Source organism: Ischnura elegans, chromosome 5 (assembly GCF_921293095.1).
Source record: "Ischnura elegans chromosome 5, ioIscEleg1.1, whole genome shotgun sequence".
In the NCBI taxonomy this organism is placed as follows: domain Eukaryota; kingdom Metazoa; phylum Arthropoda; class Insecta; order Odonata; family Coenagrionidae; genus Ischnura; species Ischnura elegans.
This window is the reverse complement of record NC_060250.1, coordinates 86590130-86617642: the sequence shown is the minus strand read 5'-3', so window position 1 is coordinate 86617642 and position 27513 is coordinate 86590130. Positions and strand designations below refer to the sequence as shown.

At 36.4% G+C, this 27513-nt stretch overlaps 2 protein-coding genes across 8 annotated transcripts in view; one reads left to right on the top strand and one right to left on the bottom strand.

The window, feature by feature from the left end:
* LOC124159188 (vigilin) overlaps positions 1 to 20701 on the bottom strand; it is a 52635-nt gene extending 31934 nt beyond the window's left edge. The window contains exons 1-14 of the mRNA XM_046534819.1: positions 20601 to 20701; positions 19761 to 19984; positions 19378 to 19593; positions 18121 to 18327; positions 17817 to 18032; positions 17520 to 17703; positions 16168 to 16298; positions 12793 to 12976; positions 12598 to 12707; positions 12309 to 12465; positions 6855 to 7030; positions 4075 to 4206; positions 2747 to 2893; positions 1489 to 1647 (exon numbers count right to left, since the gene is read on the bottom strand). Coding sequence (XP_046390775.1) covers positions 1489 to 1647; positions 2747 to 2893; positions 4075 to 4206; positions 6855 to 7030; positions 12309 to 12465; positions 12598 to 12707; positions 12793 to 12976; positions 16168 to 16298; positions 17520 to 17703; positions 17817 to 18032; positions 18121 to 18327; positions 19378 to 19593; positions 19761 to 19940 — 2199 coding nt within the window. The 5' untranslated portion in view covers positions 19941 to 19984; positions 20601 to 20701. The remainder of the gene's footprint in view (positions 1 to 1488; positions 1648 to 2746; positions 2894 to 4074; positions 4207 to 6854; positions 7031 to 12308; positions 12466 to 12597; positions 12708 to 12792; positions 12977 to 16167; positions 16299 to 17519; positions 17704 to 17816; positions 18033 to 18120; positions 18328 to 19377; positions 19594 to 19760; positions 19985 to 20600) is intronic.
* Positions 20702 to 20709: 8 nt separating this feature from the next.
* Positions 20710 to 27274, top strand: LOC124159190 (protein RER1). Of its 7 annotated transcripts, none has more exons than XR_006864916.1 (6): positions 20710 to 20826; positions 21909 to 22103; positions 22178 to 22274; positions 22352 to 22566; positions 22644 to 25372; positions 26974 to 27274. XR_006864916.1 is itself a non-coding variant. In XM_046534821.1 (6 exons), the coding sequence occupies exons 1-6, from the start codon at positions 20710 to 20712 to the stop codon at positions 27016 to 27018; spliced, it is 744 nt and encodes a 247-aa protein (XP_046390777.1). In that variant the 3' UTR covers positions 27019 to 27274. The 7 variants fall into 7 exon arrangements, 6 of the variants coding, with proteins under 6 accessions (XP_046390777.1, XP_046390778.1, XP_046390782.1 ...); XM_046534821.1 differs by having other exon boundaries at positions 22644 to 22718; XM_046534822.1 differs by having other exon boundaries at positions 22644 to 22756.
* The last annotated feature ends 239 nt before the right edge of the window (positions 27275 to 27513 follow it).

Here is a 27513-nt window from a genome sequence, read left to right as displayed (position 1 = left end):
AAATGCAGTAGGTTACAACATCACAGCTGTGCTTTCATGTGTTATGATGGAATAATCTCGATATTTCAGCAGCAAATGCGGAAAAAGCAGAGGGAGGTGATGGTGAATTGAAGGATGGCTGGAACAGCTGTGAACAACTGAATCTAACACTAGTGAACCGCGTGGAAAGTGCTGTTGTGTCACTTCTTATTATTGTTTTTGTACCAGCTGATTTTAATATGCTCACTGAAAATTTTGAAAGACCCTGAACTGTGCTGATAAACTGAATCTTAATAGTGTGAAAAACTATCTTCCTTACAGGGGCAACAATTTGTATTGAAGTCCACATGATAATTATTGCATTACGTTGTTCATGGATATTGCATTGAACGTCTGGGGTGAATCATATTTGTTCGGAAACTTTATTGATGTATGGAGATAGTTTGTTTTTAGCAAAACTAAGAAAAATGCAATTATTTATTTAAAATGAAGTAATTTCATTTTATTCGTAGCTATTATTCCATTTTTCCTGATTAGGTTACTCAAACCTCAGAAAAACAATTCAACATCGCAATGTGCATGTTTTACGGGGTATAATACCGATTAGCTCTGTTCGGGAGATGGTGTAATATATTTCCGACCCTACCGGTTGCGATTTACCATTCGAAATACTGAATTGCATCAGCGCTACAGAAATTTTGAGAATTACGCCTTCCAGTGTAATTGAAACACGGATTATGCCCATTCAGAATACCGTATTGCAACAGGGGTGTAATACACAATATTATTATGCTTTCTCCCACCATATTGGCGAATAGCATGGTGTAATTTCATCCAGAATAGCAGCCATTAGGATGTCTTCAGCAAAAGCAATCTCTTAGGAAGTCTTCTCTGAGAACACTGGCATTTCTGATCATGAAATTTGAGAGTAAGGGTACAAATGAATGACTGATGACACAGATTTGATATCCATTCACATCCGGAAGATGGTTTACTAAAAGGAATTGTAGGCTGGCATTCCTGATTCTGATTAGCTGCACAGCTTGAGAATGACACACAATCAGATGCCAGGAAACTAGATTACAGGCACAGTAAAAGGAAACTGACGATAATAAGGAAATTTGAAGTTAAATAGCATTTAACACATGGTTAAATAATTTTCAGGAGAAAAAATTAGCTATTAAGAGCATTTCCTATTACCAGGATTTCACATTCGGACTTCGTTGTAGGGATATTTCGTTCCTTAAGAGAGGTTTTCGTACATTATACGATGGAATGGCCCTGGACCAGCACTATGACTTCGTTGTGAGGTTTCCATAAAATTCTGCTGTATGGAGTTTCCTTAGACAGGGGTTTTACTGAAATTCTAAATACAAGCACTAAACTAATCAGCAGGATTTCCTATGACACACAAGTAGATAGTAAAGAAAAAAGCAAATACACAGACTAATACAATGGAAAATAATGCCAAAATCATTTAATTCATGCACACTGACAACCAAAGGTAACCTTTTTGATCCTGGCACCATTTCTCCCAATCAGGTAACGATGGTGCTTTGCCTTGGCACGCACTTCAGCACAGTTGCAGGTTTGCTGTCTTTCATTACTCATTTCCTTCAAAAGTTGCTTGGCTTTCTCTACATCCTCCTTAGGACCACGAATCACCACCTAAACATAAGTTGACATTTTAAATAAAAATTCAAATATATTCAACTTTGTAATAACATTGTACGTATTAATGAGAGTATACTGTATATCAGCACTCATGAAATAAAGTGGTATTATTTTATTAGAGCCAAATAATTAATAAAAAAACAGCATCATAACAGATCACCATCCGGAGCCAGAATGACTTTCAGGCACCTCTTGCCCAATCGACTTCTATCCTATCGGAATGCGTTCCTTGAATCGAAGGAAGCAAGTCTGAAACACACGGATTGCCTCGCCGATAGTAAGTGACGTAGAATCCACATCATGTCTCCTGAACCACTCGGAATGAGACTCTGAAACACCCCCTGATACAAATGTTGGACATTTTTTTTTTTCATTAAATTTAATCTAATGGTGCTAAGTCATTTCTAAATCATAGCTACCTTATCCTTCACTTCTTGAATTTGACTTGAAGTAAACAAGGGAATTCTGACAGTGGAAACAGAATTAGACCAAAGTGTCTTAGAGATGGCAGAGAGCATACATGGTCATTGGAAACCACTGAGAATATATGTGTTGCATAAGAGGCAATACTTCTATCAGAGACATCCGTATATTATTAGAGATATAAATTTAATGGCATAGAAAGGAAACTCATAGCCGTCAAAATTCAAAGCAAAAATTATTAGATTTTATGTATAAATATTAGGTAATTAGCCTTTTAATACCCAGTACACTCCAATCAAGCTATTGATGGAGCTCAGACTGAGAATATCATGGGTTTGGTTTCAATATTTTTGGATTGCTGCACAATACAAAAGAAATTGTTTAATATAAATTATTTTTGAAAATACAAATAAAACCTTCTCTGGAGTAATACATCAACAAAATTTTAGGATTTTAATTGAAGCTAACTTCTTCGGTTTTGCAAATCAAGTGTCAAAGACCAAAGATGGTCTATATATTTTATTTTACACAGCTATAATTTCATATATAATCATATAGAAATTGTATACATAATAATGTATTCCCATTTTATTAATGAATAAAAAGACAAAACATTTTCGGAGATGTAATGACGAATTAAAATAACCTGCCTTCAGCTTAAACAACTCACATTATCGTTATTGCTCTCCGATGAGGGGAATTTGATAGTCACACCACCACAATCTTCCATGATGGAATTTATCAATTTCCCCCGGGGTCCAATGATGGAATGGTAATATCTTGGAGGTATTGAGATTTCCTCAGTCACTATATTTGCCTGAAAAGGATTAATAATGAGCAGGTCATGGTGCATTTAAAATGGAGGAATACAGCAAAACTTTGATTTTACACAGTTGGAGGGACCAAAATATGGGCTCTGTGTAAAATCAAAGACTGTAAAATCAAGAGTTGGTTTTGAGGAGTATACTTATTAGGAGAACAATTGCATTTTATTAATAGAACACTTAGTCATACACTTTTGTAAAGATCTGATTTGCATGGCTACATAAAAAACATTTTTTTCTGCGAAATCACTTGTTTTGGGTGATAAATATTTGATTTTACTTTGTTGCAAACCCTTCTCAAATATTTCATTCACAACTGCCTCCAATGCATTAATGTTTTCAATATGACCTTCACTTATCTCTGAATGTGCATTACAAAAATTGCACAAATGCCTGAAGGCTTCTTTAATCTATAATATACAGCCCGATGTGTCTATATACTATAAAGCCCTCCTCCGACCACTCAGTCCCTCATACAAATGTTCGGGGTGAACGAGACGAGATATAACAAAAAGTCTTATAACTGCCCCCTCTATAATTGTCTGAAACCCCAGGAAAAATTGTGAAAACACTAAATTTCCCATTATTTATTCGTCTATTCATTTAAAATTGCGTATGGCTATTAGTTCAAAAAATGGCCACCAAAATCCAATGGTGGCACTGCTATCATTGGAATGAAGATACAAACAAATAATCATCACAACATATTTGTTTATGCAAACAAACGGAGCAAAATTAAAACTGTAAAGAGAGGTATTTCTGAAGTGGTATTATTCATAATCATGAGTACTAATCCGAAAACTTCCAACGAATACCAAACATATTGATTCCGACGAGTTACGCTGTATTTACAGCATTCTTCGGCGATCAAAAAATATAGGAACGGCAATAAAATCACTGAAACTGGGAGAATTAATATTTACTAAAATAGAAAATCCCTCATTTCTTTCTTTAAATATGTTGATCGTCAACTAGATTTTGCCTGATAAGGACTCGTTGAATACCACACAGACAAAAGAAAAACTGTAAATACGAACGATTATGAGACTTTGGTGGGTCCATTCAATACCTTTGGATATGACGAGCGATAGGTTTAGTGAGTAATTTCCAAAGGATTATGAGCACTCGTTCACCGGGCGTCTACTGCATATTAAAATGATATCTTGATACTTACCAACTCATTTTGGATCTTCTGAATTCTCTTACGAGCCTCTTCAACATTTTCCTTCTTACCAGTTATAGTAATGACATCATTCTCCACCCCTTCAGCAGGCAATTCAATTTTGGTATGCGTTTCATCTCTTATCTGAAAAAAAAATAAGACACTTCAGAGGTATTTTCAATGCTTAAGCCTAAGCAACGCAATTCTCCAAAACAGTAAACGCATGAAAATGATTTAGCATTTTAATACAATTTGTAATTACCACCCTAAAAATGAAATCTGAAGTGAAATTACCACCATATCATGTAAGTTAAAACTACATGCTACAAGTGATAATGATAAAATAGGAAATTGAGCTGCGAGAAGATACTATGGTCTGTCTTAATCGTGCATCAGATACTGAAGGAAGATACACCCATACCTTGCATAGTACAATTTTGATTAGAACAAGTTCCATATAGCGCAAATTTGTTCCTTGGGGAAACATCGCAATGCAGTGTAGCCTGATCAAAAAACTTTAACAGTCTCATGATAAAAGGTGAACTTGCGCTAAGTTCACACGAAATTGCTATCATTTTATGCACATTAATAGCATTATTTGCCTAAAATCTTATTTTTTGTTCATATATTAATCAAAATCCATTGTGCAATGGCCAAAAGCATTACTAGTCATTGGGTCCAGATAGCCGGCCTTCCAGAGTAATTTATCTTGTCTCCTTGACAGAATGACAATAGTTAATTTAGATCATTAATTAAGATCATGGAGCTAGTGTAAATGAGTTTTTTTTTAGCAATGCGGTTTGAGACGTAATTTTTGCCGTCATGGGTTTTCGGGCGATTGACTTCCAGGAAGGTGGTGGCCGAATTGCGTATGAATAGAATCAACACATACAAGGGTCCGCCATAGAGTCTCAAACATAATGGTTTCATTCCCTCCCAGCAGTCGTAGGCCTTCTTCGTCTCAGGAATACAGTGCAGCAGTAGAAGATGATTTTGATAGGGCCAAACAGAGTAAAAACCAAGAGAAAAATGGCAAAAAATAGGAATGCGGGTAGAAAAATCTAGAAATTATCAAGAAAAACGATAAACCTAGAAGAGAAATTGAAAGAGGTATATTGCTTTGAAAATGGAGAGCGTCAAAGCGATATTGCGCGGAAGTTTAAACTCACGATGCCTTATTCTGAAAATAGACGAAGTTCAAACATCAGTGTCCTCAGCCGCACCAACTTCAACCAAGCGGTCAAGACACACAGAAAGTTCATTGTGAATCTGCACAAAAAGACGAAGGGGGTAATCGCTCCGAGACATTTAGTGAAAGTTCCGGTTAGTTCCAGAATTTTAAACCGCAAGCAGGTATTTTCAGTGCAGCGATATCAGGTGAATCTTCAAGTGTTGATAGTGCACTCACCGCAACATTTTCGGATGAACTCCAAGCTGTGATTGAAAGTGGCTCCTTTCCCCCTCAACTAGTTCTTAGTGTTGACGAGACGATATTATTTTGGAAAAGAATGCATTCTCGTTCATTCGTTTTCAGGGAAGGAAAACCTGGCTCAGGTTTCAAGGCATTTAAAGACTTGTTTCACGTAGCTGCTGATGCCTCGGAGGACTTCAAATTAAAATGATTTATCATTCATAAACTCCGCTAGCTATGAAATGGCATTCAAAGTAGCATTTGCCTGTCATTTCGATGAGCGACAAAAGGGCCTGGGTGACACAATAATTGTTTTTAGACTGGTTTTAAAAATCGTTAATATTTTAAATCCTTATCGTCACAAATCATTAAAAATCGTCTTCGTCACACATTACGAACCCCTGAGATAGCAGATGTTAGCCCACCCTCAAGACAGGAGGGGATTTCAAAAGGGTGGGAGGGAATGAAGCCAATGTGTTTGCGATTTTCTAGCAGATCCTTAAACGTGTTGATGCTGTACGAAAAATCCACAGAGAAAAAAATCATTCGCCTTGACCGGGATTCGAACCCGGATCCCTCGATTTCCGGCCGAGTGCTTTAGCCAGTTAAGCTACCGAGGCGTCTTAACTGGCTTAAGCACTCGGCCGGAAATCGAGGGATCCGGGTTCGAATCCCGGTCAAGGCGAATGATTTTTTCTCTGTGGATTTTTCGCACAATTGTGCATTGCGGGTGACTCCCGTAAAAGTTATCACCGTGGCTAGTCCCGGTATACTTAAATTCGTGTTGATGCTATTCGTTTGTAACTCAGCCATTGCTCCATTTCTCCCTGCGAATACTGTTGACCTTGAAGATTTAATGTGGACCCATTAGGTGACTTCAATTAAACCGATAACCTATGACGGCAAATATGACATCTCAAACCGTATTGCTTTCAAAAAACTCATTTCCACTATCTCCAAACTTACCTAATTAATGATCTGAATTAATGAATATTATTCTGTTAAGGAGACAAGATAAATTGCTTCGGGAAGTCAGCTATTCCCACCGCGTGATGAGTAGGGCTTTCGGCCAATGTGCAGCATTGGGTTTCAACGAATATATTAACAATATAGAAGATTTGAGGCAAGTAATTCTATAAATACGCGTAAAATGAAACAATCTCGTGAGCACTTAGTGTAAATTCACGTGAACTCAAGAGAGTTTTAAGGCTAAGCAGGATTGGATGTTTCCCCACGAACAAATTTGTGCCAAGCGGGGCATGGGAGTATCTCATTCTCACAGCTAGGGCTATTCATATTATTTTACCGAAATCTAAAAGCAAGAGATTCATACAGGATTCTATTACCTCTACAGTGTAAATCAATCTATTTTACAATTTACCTTCTGAATGTTAGCACCACGTTTCCCAATGATAAACTTGTGAAACTGCTTGTAAATGGGGACATCTTGACTATAGCTGTTCTCACTGAGTTCTTTCACCAACTTCATGAGGTGTTGTGAACACTTGTCAACATCCTCCCGTGGACCTCGAATGGTCACGACATCTCTCTTATCACCTTAATGTGGAGAGAAAAGCATATAGCAGTTATAATAGTTTCAACCAATTATACTAAACAATATGAAATGATGAAAACAAAAAAAGGAACAAACACAATTGTAAGCATGTAAACTCAACAAATGGCCACAAACCATAAATACAGCCACCACAATTCATGGGTAAAGTGTAGGATTTAAATTTAAATAGGCATTTCAAGCATAAAGTCCTTGATTTTACAGTATCAAAACAGTAATATGAAAGTTGAAGGTTGTCACAACATGCAACACTTGAATTTCTAACTGATAGTTTTAAAAAATTTGCCAAACAGCCAGTTTCTTATGTAAAAAGAGTCGTAGAATAGTTAAAGACACTTTCCCAGAGGCAACAAGATTGTTAAAATAATTTCAACAACTTTCATTATAATTTGGCCATTATTATTTGAGTCTTAATAATGGAAGACACGTTGTTTCTGCCACAAGTTTATGAAAATTTCTACAGTGGAACTTCGTTAAAGCGAGTACCGGCTATTGCGAGACCCCCGCCCTACGAGAGAAAGCTGAAGCACCGTCAATGGACCCTATGATGAACATGTATAACAACAAGGAATTTATTTACACTACACTTAAAAACCAAGGAATCAATGCTCATTGCAATACAAAATTCCAGGAAAAAAAAATCAAAAACAATTTATTCGCTAGTCATTTTGATTCTGTGAGAGAGTTTTCAGGAAAATCTTCAATGATTTCTTAGTTAACTTTTTGGAGCACTGATTCCTGATATTATCCAACCTTCATTGGGCAGAGAAACTTTAATCAATGAATGTTTTGCTGCATGCAGCACCTTTTACTTACTTAAAATAATAATTTTTATTCATAAAAAGCCATTCCAATCATTACAGACCCTAAAACCTGAAAAACATGGCAGGTCCTCATTTAGTTTTTTTTCCACATTTAGTGTTTCAAATTTTGTCCCCCATGAAAAACGTTAAATCAGGATTTTACTGTATCTGGTGATGCCTGCGGTGTAAATCCGAAGCCAAGAAAGGACTCGAATTTTAGGGGAATATCTTAAGAAGTATTCCCCTCATGATACAACGCAGACAAAACAGAACTCTTTTAAAACCTACTCCCCAAAAAACCCTTGCAGTACAGGGTGTTTATTGCAATGAATGCTCCTAGAGGCAGGTAATGCGATGTTAGCGATGACGTATGTGAGAAGCTGATGCTGCACTTTTGCTTTATTCATACCCTTTGATACCATTTTTCCGAACTGTTGGCAGCTGGGTACTAGAGATCTAGAAGCCAATCAGAAGTGCTGCCCCTTCCACCTCACCCTTCCCCTCCATCCTCATCCCTTTTCCCCTCCATCCTGCCAACCCGCCTAGACAGTTCGTGCAAATAACTGTTCACGAGGCAGTACGAGCACGATATCCACAAATAGGGTGGTTTCCAATTATTTTTTTATTGCCTAAATCAAAAAATTATTACTCCTGGAGTACGTATTTCATGCTTTTAGATTTTTAAATGACAATATCTATTTTTTATGATTAAATGAAAAGTGAAAATTATCAAGCCCGCGAAAACGCGACGGCTAAGTATGAATGCTGGGTAAACTCCGTGTGACGTCGTTCTGGTTCCCGATGCCACAAGTGAGGTGACTTAGGGGCGAGGCTTTGAGCGCTGATATGACACAGGATGCTAGCAGGTAGCGCTTGGCTTAAATAAGGATTATTAATACCTTATCAAACGATGAAAACTTTCCGACCTTAGCCAGTTTTAATAGCTGATTGTTAAGACATATTTCCCTGAGCTCTGTGCCTCATGCATGCATTGGTAATCTCAGACGATGTAAAACTCCTATCTACTCATAGAAACTAGGTCCCTGTGACGTCACGTGGAGTGGTATCTCATGGGCGCCAATCTGGCCTTTTTCAAATGAGGATAAAATTGACTATTGCCATTTGTCTAAACTGGGATTTCTAAAACCAAATAATTTGTACATTATGAATACACTAATGGTGGGTAACGAATCGCAATCAATGCCTTTCGTTTTCTTTGATGAAGGAAACTACCCTATTATGTTTGGTAACACTGCAAGCTGGAGAGCATTCACTGCACGGAAGTCGGAGAGAGAATGCGGCCCTGTAGCTTCCTACTCACTTTCACCTGCCACTCTTCTGTGATTGACTAGAGGAGTGGGTGGGCCCCGAGCGCTCAAGGTCACCCGCCATCAGTTGGGAAGGGTATTTAAAAATTCAGCATTCTTTTTCATGTTTCGCAGTCATTATTGAGAATGCTAAATCAATAAATTCATACTCTTTAAGTTTTGCTAGTCTTAGGATCCATCAGATGGGCATGCTTTTTCATTTCTTTGTCGTGCCTAGATTACCTATGTGCGTTAAATTAGTCAGTTCCTTGCAGCTTGCCTTTGTTTTACTTACGTGAAATCAGCGTTATATTTTTCGTGAAATAATATCAAGTTAATATCTTTTATGTTATCAATCATTATTCAAATAGTTTTTACTGCAGTGCCGTAGACACACTCCATGTATTATTTCAATGATGTCGAGGGCGTAACATTCAAAATGGAACTTTTTTTAAACAACAGCAATTTTCATCACATCATTATACATTCTTAGCAGACATTTTAGAGTAGATAATGAAGATATTGCATGGGACGATAGAAAAATTCTTCCGAGGCAGGATCGTTCTACCACCTATCACCGTTTTCGTCTGCAGAAACAAATGCGATACGTTACTTCACCTGACCTCGGCGAAACGTACATGTACAATAAACATACACCAATGGAAGCATTTGATGCATTAAATAATCGCGATACAGTTTTATCAGCACATAATTTTTTGAATTTTTAGCGAAAAATTCCAAAATAACTGAATGATCACGTAAATACACTATGTACATTGAAAAGTGGCTTCATCGTTGTGCATTAGGATAATGATTGAAAAAGCAATGCTTTGCATGATTTTAATTCAATTTGGTGCTTATAAATTGAATGGCTAGTTTTTTATTAAGGTAAGGAAATTAATTGATGCAAAAAACATCGCCTTTCGTCTGAATTAAGGCTAGTGGACAACTCAAGCGTTCACGCTCTTCTAGCCCAGATTCTTTTCTTCATCTTCAATTATTTTCAGTCCATCTTAGTTCTCAATTGTTTCTTTGGAAGGGCCATGGTTCGAAGATGAATAAAAATGAAACCTGACTATTAAACCCACTCAAAAAACAGTCGCTAGTTTCAACCCACCCTGGAAAGTATGAAACCACTCCTATGAGGCGAAGCTCGGAACTGATGCTATCACACACTGAGTGCGAAGAGCATACGGCAGAGGATGAAGCATGACATGAGCACCAAAAGACAGCGCCATGTAATTCTTTATCCTAAAGATATAAGAGCTTACCCACTCCTTTCTATGCAGCATAGCGCCAGATGAGCAGATGAATTCGGATTGCTAGTAGGGAGAAACTAAATCTCCTGAGAAGATATCCCTTTGACAGTAACTCTGACAAGTGAGACTTATAGTAGGACTCGTAAATTGATAACTGATAATAACCTGATATACTGTTTTCAGAAAAAATGCTGCACCACCAGCCAAGACGCTAAGCTACGAGGATATAAAGTTTTCCCAGAAAAAACCATTGTACTTTTCAACTATTTCCTTGCATAATATGCTTAAATAATGTTATAAACATGTCGTGTTTGGTCTCATTGTTTTTTGAATAATTGCACATTTTTAATAATTCAAATTATTAAAGGAATACTAATAATTGCTGAAATTCATTGTTAGACACCTTTTGGGCTAATTCTACTTTGACTCATGCAGCAGTTGACCTCCAGAAACTGGGAACTTTAAAGCAGGTAGGCTGAAGAAGTTCAGTATGCGTGAATAGGAGAGGCGTGAAACATGTTTCTATTGTTCTTGATATTTTCTTTCAAAGCTAAGGGCTTCCTAATATGATCCCTGCGTGAGCTGGGACCTTTTTTTTTGATTTAGGAGAAGAGGGAAGCGTATGAGGAGGAGTGATGGAAACTCTCGCTATGGTGACTGCCAACACCAAAAGGTCCTTAATAAACGAATTTTTTTCACATGCTAATCACAGAGTCAATTGACGTTGCACCTGCAATCTCTCGTAATGGCGGGGGTCTTGCAATAGCCTATGCCCGCTTGAACATGGTTCCACTGTATATATTTCATCCGTTTTCCTTTAAAAGTATAATTGACAACTACTCTAACAAGAATCTCCCAAGTAACTCTTGGAAAACACCCTGATAAACAATCATTCATAATTCTTGGTTTTCAAAGTTTTCAGGTGACCAAGAACACCCTTTTCAAGCCAAAAACTTTGAAATGGAAAATGAAAACTCATCTAGTCTTTACAAAACACCCACCAAAATAAATACCTACTTTAGAGCATGAGGCATAAACATAGGACTTTTAATTTTAAACCTTGAAAAAATATTTGACATAAAATCCTCAGTGGTAGTGACGAATAAGAATGCATCACAGAATATCACATTTCTCATATTATGCATCATTGGAAATCATGTCATACACCTAATTACTACAAAAAATACCAAGATTTAGGTCACCGTCTACCATATCTGAGTCCATAATCAAGAGAAAATACAAAAATAAAACGAAGAGCCAAAAATCTCATGAAAGATTAATTTATATTGTAAGGGACAAGATGAAAATTGACCATGCACTTCAACTAATTACTAGTATCAATCATTATATATTGTACACGCTTTATGCACCAATTCCCGAAAAAATATTTTCTCAACGAAAATTAATGACATCACCAAAAACTGAAGAAAAACTAAAGAAAAAGTATTTCACAGTCACCCAAATAATCACACTCAAATACTGTATGCAGCTGAACAAAATATTCTCAAGAAAATAATTACAATACACAATTCATTTTCAAAAAATTAAAATAGAGCCAATTTTCCTAAATAAATTTAGAAATTTCTTTGTATACAAAAGTATTAATTCAACTGCAAACAAAAAAATCTTCCTTTGCCCCAGTGTTATCTCTCCTTACTGCCATAATTTCAGACAGATTTTTCTCCAACTTAAGGCAGGAGAAAATTTTTAAAAGTGGTACAGATGGAATAATTCACGAAAACTATGATATTTCCTTATAAACGGACTTAAACTAAAGAAACAATGACCCAACTGATACCCAACCGATATGATAAGCGAATATGATGATTTAAGATGAACTTAAGTCCATTCAAAGGCATGCATTTAATCTAAGGAAAAATGTTCAAAGCTTACCAAGGCTAGGAAACATAATTTGCACTTGGTTAAATTTCTCTCGAACCTCTCTTATTTTTTCTCCTTTAGTGCCAATTATGCTCTTGTAATATCGTTGGTCAATAATCAAATCTTTCTCCTTTTCATTCTCAAGTTTGTGGACCATATCTTCAAGTTCCTGAAAAAAATTCATACTCTCATTGCCAAACTGAAGTAATATGAATTATCATCCATAATGGGTCAAAAAAATTAAAACTCAACACAATGATGTCAGCTTCAATTACAATTTACACCAACAATTTAAACCAACCTTCTTTGCTTTAGCAACTCCAGCCTTGTCCCCTTCAATTCGTATGTAATTGTTGCCATTCTTTTCACCAATATTTATGGTTACTCCAGTTTCCTCCTTCATGCGATTTACTACAATGAAAACAAAATAGTCGTCACTATACCATAAAGCTTCAAGGAAACTAAAAGATTTCGAGACAAAAATCTAAGAACATACCATTGGCACCACTTTTTCCAATGATGTGTTTATAAAATTTTGGATCAACAGTAATTTCATCGAAGACCAGTCGTGACACAAGATCATCAACTTTAGCCTCTAGTGCCTTCTGTGCTGCTTCTACTTCCTCAGGAGGACCTTCAATTTTAATCCTCTCATCTTTCTCAGTGAACTCCACATGCACCTAAGTTTATAAAAATGAAAAAAACAATAGAAGAACCTTCTGACTTAGGACTTAAAAAAGAATACAATCCTGGATTAACTAAAAAAGAGCATTAAATCTAAAACAATTTTAGTCACATATATGATGGGTTAAGAAGCCAAGGGAAGTTAATTGTTAGAATAAACACAAAAACTTGGTTTCCAATGGATACGAGTGAGTCTCTGTTCTATGCTGAAATTGAGTGGAAAATCAAATGCACTACTTTTGAATCTGTGACCTCACAGCCACCACTGCATGGTTTTTGGAAACCAGGTATTACATATAGCAGTAGGAATACGAGTACAATCACGTAAGCACCGCAAACAAGATCGCGGTCGGGAACAGAAAGCTCTTGACGATTCCGGAAAGCAATCTAAAATAATAGACAATGTGCAGAAGTAATAATAAATTGCTTTACATACAAGTACAGCATTTCTGAGTGAGGCTCTTAGGTCCTCGTAGGGAACCAGCGTTGACACATACTCGTTGTCATTCAAGAGTTTCCTTGGTCAAAGCATCTGTTTTCTCATTCCCGGCTATCCCTTTATGATCGGGTGTATGGGTGATAAGCCAGAGATGGATTGTAGTGAGCTCAGGCAGTCAGTGCATATGACGAAGGAGCCACCGTCGTCACTTAGGCCTTCTAGAGCTATCTTTATAGCATAATACTACGCTGTGTAAACACTACTTGTCGGATGTAGCTTCACCCTAATGTCCCCGTGGAGAGAATGCTGCACATGCATAAGCCGAGTAACCCTTCAAACCGTCTGTGTAAATGGGGGTAAGGTTGGGGTGATTCCATTCAAACATAAACACACGCAGGTACTCCAAGGGAGTAGTGAAGGACTTTGACCGAAATTGTAAAAAACATATTAACCACTGGAGTGGGAGTCATCCTAGAGGGGTGTACTAAGTACAAAACAGGATACACTTTAGGCAGCCTGAAATCGCACCCAAGAATAAAATCCTTAAAACGGACACTTGCTGGCCTAGCTGCCTGGTCCGCAGGTTAAAAATATTCATAAAACAGGGTTTAAGAAGTATGCCATAACATGGATGACTAATTATTGCAAAAACTTTGGAGACATAACTACAAAGCAGCCAGATCCTACAGTAGCATAGAGGCAGCTCACCTGTATCGGAATAGATGCTACAGTAGTAATAATTGAAACCGCTGTATTAATTTTCCACACTTTTTAAATCTTACTCAATTGGTTTCAATGTTTAAACATAATTTGAGAGCTGTCTCTTGAAAGTACGCATCTAAATTTTTTACTTTTTCATAAAACAAAAAATATATCAAAGTTGGAATAAAATTTTCTTTTACATGACATAGAACAGTAGAACTTGTTTAGTAAGTTTCTGAAGGGACCACAAAAAGTGAACGTACTAACCAGGAAAACGTGCTAACGAGGAAAGTAAATAATAGCAATCGCAATCTGTGGAAAGGGGTAATTGCAATCTGTGGAAAAGTCGTCATAATCACAATTACTACCGGTAGTTCTCATAGGATCGCCTTCCTGAACTCTTTTCACATTTAAAATAAAGAAAATGAGCGCTACAATGATAAACAATACCATGTGAATAAAAATCACTATGTTTCATAGATTTCCCGAATACAATTCCATGAAAACAACATCTACCTCCCGTGATTTATCCTATATATATTTCTAGAAAGAGGACAAGTGAAGCTAAGTAATTTCTTCTTTCTCACAGAGTACTTGGAGAATATAACAACAACCCTTAGTATGTCAACTAGTTGTTTTTAAACATCATAAAAATTGGACAAAATTATATTGACACTAAAATTACGGCAACAGCCGTACGCATTCGCTTCTGGAATGATACCATATCGATTGTTATATCGATCGATATATCGATTAATAACACGCAAGATTATTAGACTACGACGTAATTACAAGATTTTATATTATACAGTTGAAATTTACTTTCATTTCATTTATTCATGGGAAAACCCATTAATGATAGTCATACAAATTATTTCACAGACAATAGAAAATAATGAACACACATACAATAAACCCATAATAATAACATTTAAAAAAAAAATCAAAACAAAATTGCACACAAATGGATAAAATATGTAGGTAGATACAATAATCTAAATTTTAAGGTATTAATATCTTCTCCTAGTAGAATTTTTAAATTGATTTCATCTTTGCCACAAGTGACTTTGAAATCTAGAAAGAGACATGGAGAAATCAAAACTTTGCCCGAGATTGTTAAAATTCCTCATCATTCTGGATAGTGGGGAGTTAAAGGCATAATTAGTTCTGTGGTAATTAACAACAAATGGGTGTGAATTTCTAGAACTATGACAGGGTGCATTAAAATTTACTTAAGAAAGAAGAGGGGAACAATCGATATAATAATTATTAATTTTGTAGAGGATTTTCAAACTTTCAAAATTTGTCCAATGTCCTCTGCTTTTGTGCCGAGATAAAGTATTTTTAAGATAAGCTTCACGTGGAGATCCAGAGCATCGTCTGCTCCTGCAACAGTAGTCAAGTAAATACGCACGTACTCCATAGCCTCGACGTCAAGTTTATGGAGCATGTGCAGTACTTCATTTAGATTAAGTGGGAATTGGCTAAGACTCATTTCATCATCATGATAACTCGTGCAATAGCAACAATGGCCCACTCGTGAAATTTGTGCGCAGCAGTGGGCACTCCAAATGGCAACAGAAGGTGAGGAGCTCGGGGTGGGGAAAATTGGGGCTTCTCATTGGTTGCAGTTTTTCATAGCCAAAGAAACAGATGTGGAATGAATGCAAGAATGTCAATGGCTAATAATAATAAATTAAATCATGAATTCGGAGCTTTACGACCCTGAAGAAGATACTAGAAAACGAATTGCGGGTTGCATCACGGCAAGCCATTGAGAGTACAAACCAGGAAAGCGCAATTTTTTCAAACGTACTAACCAAATACTTTTACCTGTATTTTGTGTGATTATAAACCATTACAGTTATCTATCAGTAAAACCTAACTTAAAATATTTATTTTGAATGATTTGATAGTTGAAATAAATAAGGTTATTTGAGAAAATAAACTCTCATCAATAAAGAAAAATTACCATAAGAGTTCATTCACATGACTATTTTTGTCACTACATCTAACTCAAAATGAAAATCACTAAGAAAATATTACCTTTGGAAAATTCTGAGTGATTCTCCGGATTTCTTCTCCCTTACGGCCAATTATGTACTTATGAATCCAGGCAGGAGCATTGACATAGACAGACCGAACACTGTTTGCCTTTTCATACACCATGCAGAGAGCTAAAACAAAGAAGTGAAGCATATAAACCATAGTGGAAAAAAAAACTATTTGTGGCTAAATCAAATAGTCCACCATCACTAGCTGCTCACCTCATGAGCACAGAGGACAAAAAGGGTAAAATCCAAGCATAACCCAAAACATTTTTACATAGAAAACAGCCTAAATAAAACTGGAAAAGCTTCTCTACTGACAATTCCATATTTAGCCAACAAAGAAATTTCTAATTGACGTGACCCATACTTTAATGTGTTAATGGGTGGGTCACGACTGACTTACTTCCAGCAAAATAGAAAATTTAGTGTTTTTCTACATTTTGCAGCTGTTGCCATTTGACAAAATAAGATGCAGGTTAACTTACGTGGTAAATCCAGATGTGAATTAAGTCCCACTGTCTAGGGTGAAACTCGCTTAGAACAAAGATGAACATGACCATGAAATTTAGTGTGAAACACAGATTCCTAGTGTTTAAGGATGCCAAACCCTGTTGTCACTTCTGAATGGAGTTTGAAAACTGAAGTCGGAAAAAAAGGATGGAACTCCCAGGGGGCTCTGTCTGACAATGGCCTTTGTTTAGTTTCCAGGTCGGAAAAGCAAAGAAATTAGTAGTGCCAAGTCCTGGTATGGGCCTTAACCACATATTCAGATTTCTGTACTTAGAGGATCTGCACAATTGGTGGATTATTCTGTTTATAGATTAATCTTCCATTTTTGTAGAACAGGAAAGCCAGTTCCACACTAATGGTGGTTTGTGTTGCCTTAATGACAGTCATCATCAGGTCATTCTGCTTAGCAGCAAAGGGTTGATTATGTAAACCATTCCCTCATATAAGAAGACGGAACAACCTTATAGGCCATATATTGAGACATAATGGCCTGAGGAAGACAATCATCGAGGGACAGGTAGATGGCAAGAATAGCCGATAGAAGAAATGAGTGGAGAGCTGCATCAAACCAATCTTAAGATTGTTGACCGGTGATGATGATGACACTCATATTCTCAAACAAAGAAGGAAAAAAAGCCAAAATCATGATATTTTAAAATCATTTCACAAGCTACCAACACCACACAAGGACTGAAGCAACATGACTTCTGCTGCAAATGAAGAGCCTGCATTAGCCAGCACCCTCATTGCCTCCAGTTTAAATGCCCAAGAGACGATTTATAATGGTCGAAGTACTGGATGACTAAAAGAAAATAGCGCAAAAGATTAAAAAGTTACCATGTCCAAGCTTCTCTTGAGGTCCTCTTAAGATGATAGTTCCAACACTTGACTCTGATGGCGGCATCTCCACACTAACCCCAGTTTCTTGCAATATCTCTGCAATGGTATTCCCTTTAGGACCGATCACATATCTGTGCTGGGCTTTAGCCACTTCCAGAGATATTGTTGTGCACTTTTTCTCCTAGGATGAGAAAAATAACGACATTAACATGTGAACTCTCCTATTAAAGGATTGCATAACTAAATACACATATTGTATACACAAATATCGGATTCACAATGGCATTCACTCACCATTTCCTGATATATAGCCAAAATTCTTTCCTTGGCAATCAGCACCCCTTCTTTTTCACCAGCAATAGTCAATTCATCTTTCTGAACGGTGAGTGGGGGTATGTTCACTCTAACTCCAGTTTCTGCCATTAATGCACTTACTTTTTCATTGTGAGCACCAGCGATAAATGGATGATATTTTTTTGGGATACTGACCCTCTCATATGCTTGCTTTGACTAAATAAGAAAGTAAACATTAGATTGCACTATTTGTTAATATTAAAAATGTAAAGATTTCTTTCTGTGCAATTCATGCTAAACTTGCCTGCTCATCAGAAATAACTTTGATTTCATGAATAGCCTTATCAATCCCCTCACGGGTACCAGTAACAGTGATAACATCTGAGGGATCTGCTATACTGGGTACATTAATCTTTGTGGCAGTGTTCTTCTCCAACTCTTTCAATCGAACTGCTTTAGCACCCAATATGCACCTATGATGTTCTTTGGGAATAGAAACTTCACCAACCATCTGGAAAAAAATTTTGGTCATCAAGTATGACACAGATACAGAATAAAAACGTATTTTTAACATTTGCCACAGAAATAAAATGAAAATATGAATTTTGCAACTAGGTGATTTTGTACACAAAGAAACAGATCAAAATACAGTAATGCAGACATTTCAACTGAACAGGTAGGTATAATAGAATACACACCCCACATGTAAGCTGAAATTTGTACATTACTAAGAAAAAAGTTTAGCAGCCCAGAGCCATAACATTACATGTCTTGAGTTGACCCCAATATGAAAACACAACTCCTGAACTAGGAAATTAATTTTTGCATGCACGCTGCCAAATAAAATATTGTTTTTGTACGCAAGAGAGAACATACTGGGTGAGAAAAAAACTTTGGGCTGCAGAGACCACTATTGACAGAAGGCGAATGCATTTACCAACTTTCAAAGCAAAGAAGGCAAATTTTGGCAGACGTTAATTTTATAATCAGAAGTTTCATGAATTTGATTGAGTTTTCTTGACCCCTAACTCATCAATGCATCATTTATACTGATGCCTAACCACGTTCTAATAAAAAAATAATATTATCCCTGTTGCAATATTGCCTGCATTCAGGGAATAGATCAATTTACCAGAAATATTGTTAATCATGAAGGCGTCCAATACCACATATCCATGATTAGCACATTTCTGTTAATTCTCAGACCAATTAAGGGCTAGTGAATGTGGACTGCATTCCTACCCAGTGTCAACCCTAAGCTAGATACTGTGAGAAACTCAACTAAGAATATACACTTAATAAGCTTAAATAAATAAAATGACTTGACAAAATCTAGTATGGTCAATAAAAAAATGTAGGCCATACACACTTAGTCTACGATTTTGCTAACTGCTACTGAGTTCCACTAAATGTTGCCGGATACCCTTAAGTTGCCAACTCTAGATGATAGAGTTTATTGCACTAAGGTCAATAATAAAGGTATTCTTCATCAAAATATTAGCATGCACTGAAGAAATCCTACAACTGGATAGAAGTAACACCGCACCATTGGATACGCTACCTGCATTTGAAAGTTGGCTAAGATTTTCCTCCTGGCCTCCAAAACTTCATTTTGTTTCCCGGTGACCAAGAATGTAAGAGAATGATCTTTCCCTGAAGAAGTTTCAATCACTGCTCCAGTTTCACGCATTATGTCAAGACATATGCGCACACCATTCCCTTCCCCGAAGCCTTCGTTAGAGTATAGCTTCCTTTCGTTGTATGGTACCATGAACACCTTCAACAAAAAGAAATGATATAGATAATTTCAAGCGAAACGACGAAAGTCAGAGGATTCGACACGAAACACAAAATAGGGGCTCTGTTGTAAAAAATAGTGAAACGATAAATTTCACAACCTGGTTACAGACAGGATCTTAGATGATAATATACATCATTACTAACCTGTGTCACCACTGAAGTTCCAATACGCATAGCTCCAGTACCTCCACCATTAGCCTCGGGTAATCCAGCAGATTCGGGCAAGGCTGGAAACACTTCATCGTAACTTTGGGGTTCGTAGGCTTCACCTTCACCACCTGACACCCCAGTTTTCATTGAAATAGCCGCCATGGGTTCCTGCATTTTTCCAAGGATGTCCTTAATCGCGCCAAGTCGTTACAGTAACACTGAAATATAACGTACACAACCAAAATTAGGAGAAATAAAGAAGAATATTTAATTGCAAATTTATTATGCGTGACAACTAGAGCAAATAACATAAATGACTAAATATAAGTTGAAAAAAAATTGAAAACACCATTAATTTCGGACCAAGTCTGAAAGAACGACAACAAGGCTGGTTTCTGGCCTACAACATTTCAAACAAGTAATGCTTCGAGCTGCTCAGAATATGATGCGAACAAATCTAGTATAGTCCGAAGATATGCACGAATTTGAGGTTAAACGTAAACAAACATTAAATCAACTAAAGACTGTATAAAATGATCTCGTCCTCGGACCACATTGATAGAATCTCATATGACCTTATGCACACCGTATGGCCGATATGACACGTTGTCGGCTAACTTTATTAAAGGGGATGGAAAACGTCCACGACTGTAAGAATACAGAAAGTATTGAAACTAACAGAATTTTGAGAGCGGCAGGCTACAAATTCACCATGCTACACTTGTGCGCAAAATAGCATTCCGGTAATTCGCATCGAGAGTCGACGTGTCACTGATATCAAATATTGACGTATGTAGATGCTAACTAAAGAATAATAAATATAATAACGCTCACAGTACTGCTGTCCAGATTAGCCGTCCTGGGTAGATTTTTTTCGCATTCCTTGACGTCTTCAATTACCTGGCGAATGTTACAATAAAATTATTGAGGAACACCCATCATAATGAACGCAGTGCCTTGCTCCCGTGGGCAAGATGTGGGAAAGAACACGATGGACAGGGACACATCATCATCCGCTGAGTCCACTATTCGTATGTGGCCATCTAGAATTTTGCTATGGGTATTTTGACGGCGCGTAAAACTTCTTAGGGTTAATTATATCATAAAATATGAATTCAATAATGAGAAGTAACTTTAAGTCAATGATTGTCTTCTATTTTAAACGAACTATTTTAGAGGATGAATACATATTATTGTGGTCGAGTGAGGTATGAGAAATTAACAAGCAACAAAGTTCGTGTTGTAGATTACTAAAGACCCTAAAGACAAAGTTAAAGAATTGGATCTGGGCGATACAAACCTAGCCAACTGAAGTAATTTCATTTGTACGAATAAGTGATTACAAAAAATAACTTAGTTTTGTCTTTCTCAGTGGTTCTTCTTAGAATTTTCCGTTCAATGGTCAGGTATGATTACATACTGAATGAACACCGTAGAATTATGACTTACACGAGGAACTGAAAATAGGGATTTTGTGTCTTATAATAATTGCCATCGCATTTATATTGACAACATTTAAATCACGGAGAAAAAAGGCGTATCCCTTTACTATCTTTCATACACGGGCGGAAGTTCCATGCCGTGGAACTCATGTGACGGTTCAATTTCTGGTAGTAGAACTGTAATCGAGTCTGAGTGTTCAGTAACCAAAGGTTTCATTGATTGTTTTCAATCATCTATGCATCTGCTTCATTTTACGCGAGGCTAATGACTAATTGAAGTGAAGTATTTGTGGCTGTGTGTTACCCGGTATGAGAAAGTCCTAAGGTAAAATCAAGATGGTAAAATGCTACATTCATAACTAAAAATAATTAGAGAGTAGCATACGCCTACGTTGTGGAATCGTTGAAAATAAAATATTCCTGTAAGTTTTATCATTATATATGTTGAATTATCGAGTCCTCCAACTCGTCCTAATTCACTATTAATGCTTAATTCATTGTGCGGTACATCGGAAGTTGACGTGTACAAATGAAGTAGTGCGGCGAAGTGTGTCATTTTAAATCAGTGATGTTCCGAAATTTGATTAATAGAAAATTTTTATTTCGCTCTTAATGAAAGTGATATATGTGGGGGTAGTTAGTTACTGTTAAACATCGTTGCTTTCCTGTAGACCAAAGAAAACCTATTTGGTGATTGCAGGTCATCATCATGATGCCAGGATCTGGAGACGATAATTTGACAAGTTCTAAAGGAAGTGTTATTGTTCAAGCATGGAAGCGGTTAGGGCAAATATATCAAACTTATTTAGATATGTGGACTCCTCATTTAGTGTCAAGGTGGATTTCTTGTTGCTTGCTACTCCTAGCGTTTTCTCTTAGGATATTTTTACAGCAGGTGAGAAATTTAATTTGACCAAAATGTATAGGAAATAAGTAGACATACACTCCATTAATGCAATTTTATTTCAGGGTTGGTACATTGTCGCATATGCCCTGGGCATATATCATCTAAATTTGTTCATAGCTTTCCTTACACCAAAGATTGACCCTGCTTTGGAATTCGATGGTAATATTTTTCATCAAAAGTCAGTTGTGTGAATAAATTTAAGCATCGTAGACTTCTCATACTGTGTGTAATTCCAGAGGATGGACCAGAGCTACCCACTAAAGCAAATGAAGAATTCCGTCCGTTTATCCGACGGTTACCGGAGTTCAAGTTTTGGTACTCAGTGACTAAGTCTACGGTGATTGCAATAATTTGCACGTTTTTTGAGTGCTTTAACATCCCTGTATTTTGGCCAATCTTAGTAATGTACTTCATTACTTTGTTTTGCATAACAATGAAGCGGCAAATCAAGGTAAAATGTTTGTCTTAACTTTTTTTGAGGCATATTTTTTATGCATTATGAGTTCTAATTGTTTTCTCATCTTTCAGCATATGATTAAGTACAGATACCTGCCTTTCACACATGGGAAGCCTAAGTATGTTGGGCACGAAGACACTGGAAAGGTGATTACCACTAAGTGACACATTGCGTTATGAATCATGTAAGTTGTAAGGTGTTGAAAAGTTAGGTGATTAAGAAAACGAAGCAGAAAACCCTGACACACCACCATAGGTCGTCATCTCTAAAGGTTCTCATAAGCATCATAATGGAATTCTTGATGACTGATGACACTTGGGAAATGATTCCCTAGGTTTGTGTCCCATTTTGTATGTGTTATTAATGTGAGTATTAACTGCATAGTGAACTCATCGTTAAAATGAAGTTTAAGTGAGTCGATTCTGAATCACAGTTGTCCCTATGGATTTATTTTCGTTGATCTGTGATAGCTCTGATAACTTTGAAAAGGTATTTTTGTTCTTTCAATGATAACAAACACGCTTCTTTGTCTTGTGTTTTTATGGCCTCAAGCCAATATTGATTTTATTACGAAAGTCTTCAATTGGAAAGGACAGCATCTGTACTTACGTTTCATCTTCATTGAAAATATCCATAATTTGCAGTATCATGCTAAGCATCCACTTAGAAGTATTACTTTATTCTAATAATTAGAAAAATGAAGTGAAATTGCTGTTAATGTTCTCCTCTTCCTTGCTATTATTTTGGTATATCTCAGTGGGTGGTCATGTATGTAAAGTTTCTCTCTGGCTGGTGTACACAAACAAACAACGTGGTTGTGGTGCTGCATGCATTTTCTCTCCATAGCTTTTCATTAGTGTTAGTATATAAGTCAATTTCACTTCTTAAAGTACTGCCGTAAATTATTTAACACAAAATTTTAATTTGAAAAAGAGCACTTCTGTTTATTTTTAGTACGATCTTATCTTTATTAGCGAGGACATTTGGGAATGTGAAGATTTTCATTGGTGTCAAACAATGCATATGTTGGGCAGCCATTGACAAGTCCTTATTTAATAACTTGTTCTGTAAATATGACACATTTTCTGTAATGAAAGTTTCCCATTAAATCATGAATCAGTTTTCATAAATTTGTGATTATTTTCTTTTTATTGTATTTTTTGTTATTCTTAATGAATAATGTCGTCTGTTCTTCTCTTAATACATTGGTCAGCTATTGCTTACCATGATTTTTAGGAGATCCTCTTGGTAATCATTTTTAACTTACGGGGAACTATGGCCTTAAGTTGTCATTAGGGAGGCAGTTGCCTTCCCACTTAATGAGGAACTCCATACTGTTCAAGAAGTCAAGCTCTGACTTGGGATCCATCACTATAAAACGTTTTTCCTGTTGTTTCCCTCTCCCTCCACTTTTCAATTCCATACTCTAGGACACAAGTACTTTCCTTGATTCTAAAATTAGATGAATCAATAACTAACAATCCTGCCATCCGTATGGCATTGTAAATTGAAGGGGTTTGACATTAAGTTTTGCTTCTGGCCTGATTAGAATCAATGATGCTACATTAGTAGAGAGAGATATTCTAGGCAATTGTAGCATTCCAAATCCTTGAACCTCTGGAAGAATTGGAGGTTATCTGTTAATTTTCTCCATTTATAGTTCATTTTTTTATTATGATTATTTGACTGTAATTATCATAGCAAATGTCATGATGTAAATTGAAGACTGTCATAAAAATCATTCTGATGAGGTTTTTCTGATTGCTATGATGTGATGAGGTCACCAGTATGTATGCATATTTGTCCTCTTTAAACTATGTATTTGATATCCAGAAGTAATTGCTTTAGAAGTTATGTTAGTGGCTCTTCAATGCTGAATTACTTTTTCGTAACTTCTAATTCATTTTTGTAGAACACAATGGGTATCTTCTACCATGTAGGGTAGGCTTGCATGTTAGCCAAATGGTCAATCTAACCCAAGAGGTCTCTGTGCTCTTACAATTTCTCTCCCTCATTTGATATGGCTTACCTCCCTTCAACCCATTTATTAACCCTGTTCTCTTCATTTTCACAATACATATTCTATCCTCTCATTTCTGTCTTCAGTTGTGCTACACTCTTTAAGTTCATGCTCTATGGATACCTGCCTTTTATTATTTTGTCCTCATTGCTGCTACTCACCCACGTAGTCCAATACATTCTCTTTCCTTTTCCTCTCCACTATCCTCGGTCTTCATTTATACGCCCATGTTGGAGATATTGATGATTATTTTTGTAAGAAGCCATCAAACACACTTACGGAAAATTTAGCATATACTTAGGTGTGAATACTTGTGTGCGTCTGCATGCTAAGTTACTCGTTTCATTCAGTACTTCTTTTATGTGAGTAGGTTGTAGGGATTATAGCTTGTAAGCATAAGACTCAATGGAGAGACCTCTCTCTTGACAATGACAGCTTACTATTAGCAATTGTAATAAACATGGTTTCATGTGTTAATTGTGCTTACTTGTATTTGAATTAAGGAGTTATTTAATGGAACAATCCACATAGTGTTACTATGTGCCATTCTTATAACTTTTAGAGACAGTTCAGCATCACTTTTCTTTTTCCTCAGAGACTATGCATTCTTCCGTAACATTGTAGATGACCTTTTTGGAGTTGCATTTAAGTGATGACCAAGGATCCAATGCTATTGATCGTGGAACATAGGAGTTAGGCCTCCATGTATGTTTTAGTGATCTTAATGAACAACTTAAGTGTAGTATCCAGTGCCTTCAAATCAATGGATAGTTTCATTGTGTAAGTTAGTGTGCAAAAGTTATCAGCCTGGATGACCCAAGGTTTATGCTTACATTTTATTCCAATTAACTGTCCATACATCACGTCACTTCTCGCAGTTGTTCACTATCCAAAAATTCTGCTGACCACTCGGACTGAAATCGATTTTTATGTAGATCATCTCCACCATTTACCCTAGGAGTGCACATCAGAGTATCCTTCTTTATGGCCAAAATCAAAGACGATTCCTTACAATTTTTTTTACATGTGACAAATGACGCAAGACTCCTTTTAAAGGAGGTGACTATTTTTCCTTCCAACCACACCCAAGGCTCTGAGAGATAGGTGCAGATCTAAAATTATCATAAGATATGGGTTTAAGTTCTTCAGGGAAGACCACGATCTGAGAATTGGCCTCAAGATGGGGAAATTTGCTATTACTAGTAGTATAAAGGGCACTGTGGAAAGGGGAGCCATAGGGTAGGTTGATCACTCCCTCCAACCCCCTACACGCCATGGCTGAATTCTCCCATACTTGCAAGCCATTGGCCTAACAACTTCCTTTTTGCCCAAAATGCACTATGGCATCAAAGGTAAAGTCAATATTTTCATGTCTTGAAGATTCAGGTGGTCTAATAAGAAATTGACCTTAATTTTTAAAAAATGTGGTTTTCATTATGCAGCACCATTGCATTTGGTAAAGGACATCTGAAAAGTTTACCCAATTTTTAAAATGCCATATTGTCAATATTTTCCTTAAGAGTGGAAGGATTTCACTGGAGCTCAAATGCAATCTTAATGGAAGCTTACCTAATCATGGAGAGACAATGAAATATTATTTCTTCAACACCTGGTCCTACTCCTGTTTCTTGGGGAGGAGACATGTGAAATCTTATATAGGTGCAGATCACATTGCAGTGCCTTGTCACTTGACTTGGGCTCTTAACTTAATTATTCTCATATTTCAGAGTTATATTACACTGGATCTCATTGACGTAATTCTTGATATCTGGTTAAAATTGAAAAATTACTTCACATATTCATAGCAAGAAAATGACCAGATGAGTACTTAAGTGAATTATTTATAGAACTTTAGTTGGATTAAATAGGAATCCATCCTTGGACATAATGTGGTATTAAAAGGTTCAAGGAAAAAATATCTTTAATTATATTCATGCTGTTGGCTGATAGTTGCAAATGGGTGGAAATGAGATTCTTCCGAAATTTACTTGGGAATGTGCTGACCTGGGGGTCATTATATATGAACTTTCCAGTTATACAATGAATGTAAAAGTAACCTGATAACAAGTGTCCCAAAATGGTGACACATTTTCGTTCCCGGCTTTTTCTAACATGCCTTTTCAAATACAACATCAATTATTAATCCCTTAATTTTAAACACTTAACTTAATTACTATCATCATCTCAACTTACTGTGAATTATTTTGGATTATGACCATTTTATTTTAATGTGTACCTTACGCACATCACAAGTTTTCTTTATTTTAGAATTACACCAATGCAATGGAATCCTTCAAATATTACATTGTGAAAATGTTCATTCATGTGCAATTTACTTTTGAACGTGGAGTTACAGCTGCTATTATTTCATTTTCCCACAGTCCGAAGGGGTAACGCGAGTGCCAGGCCCAGTACTTGAGGCGTGATAACAAGGATGTTTAAGGAAATGGGCAAATTTGATCACTAATTGCCCCATTTAGGGAATCTTAGTTAATTTGATAATCACCTCATTGTAATATTTATATGAAACTGAAAGATCATTTACTTCCTTGTAAATCTCATGACTTTGTTATCATGTATATTCATCAGTCATTACATTGCAAGAATTGAGTTTTTTGTTGGTGTATATTGAGATGTTTTAATGTATATTACTTTTTGATTTATAAAATTTGATTATGACTATTTTTTTTATTTCTTGCCTGAACTGTGAACGTTCATTAAACTGCCCACCCACTAAATCGTCTTTGCCTTTCTGAAATCAAATTATGATTTGAAATTTCATCAAGTGAGAATATGTTAAAACTAGAAAACAAAATCAATGCAACTGTGAATAACTTGTAAAATTCTACCTAATGGAACCACTCCGTCTTTGCTATCTTCATGATACTTAAACAGATACCTAATTAATACACTGTTTGTCC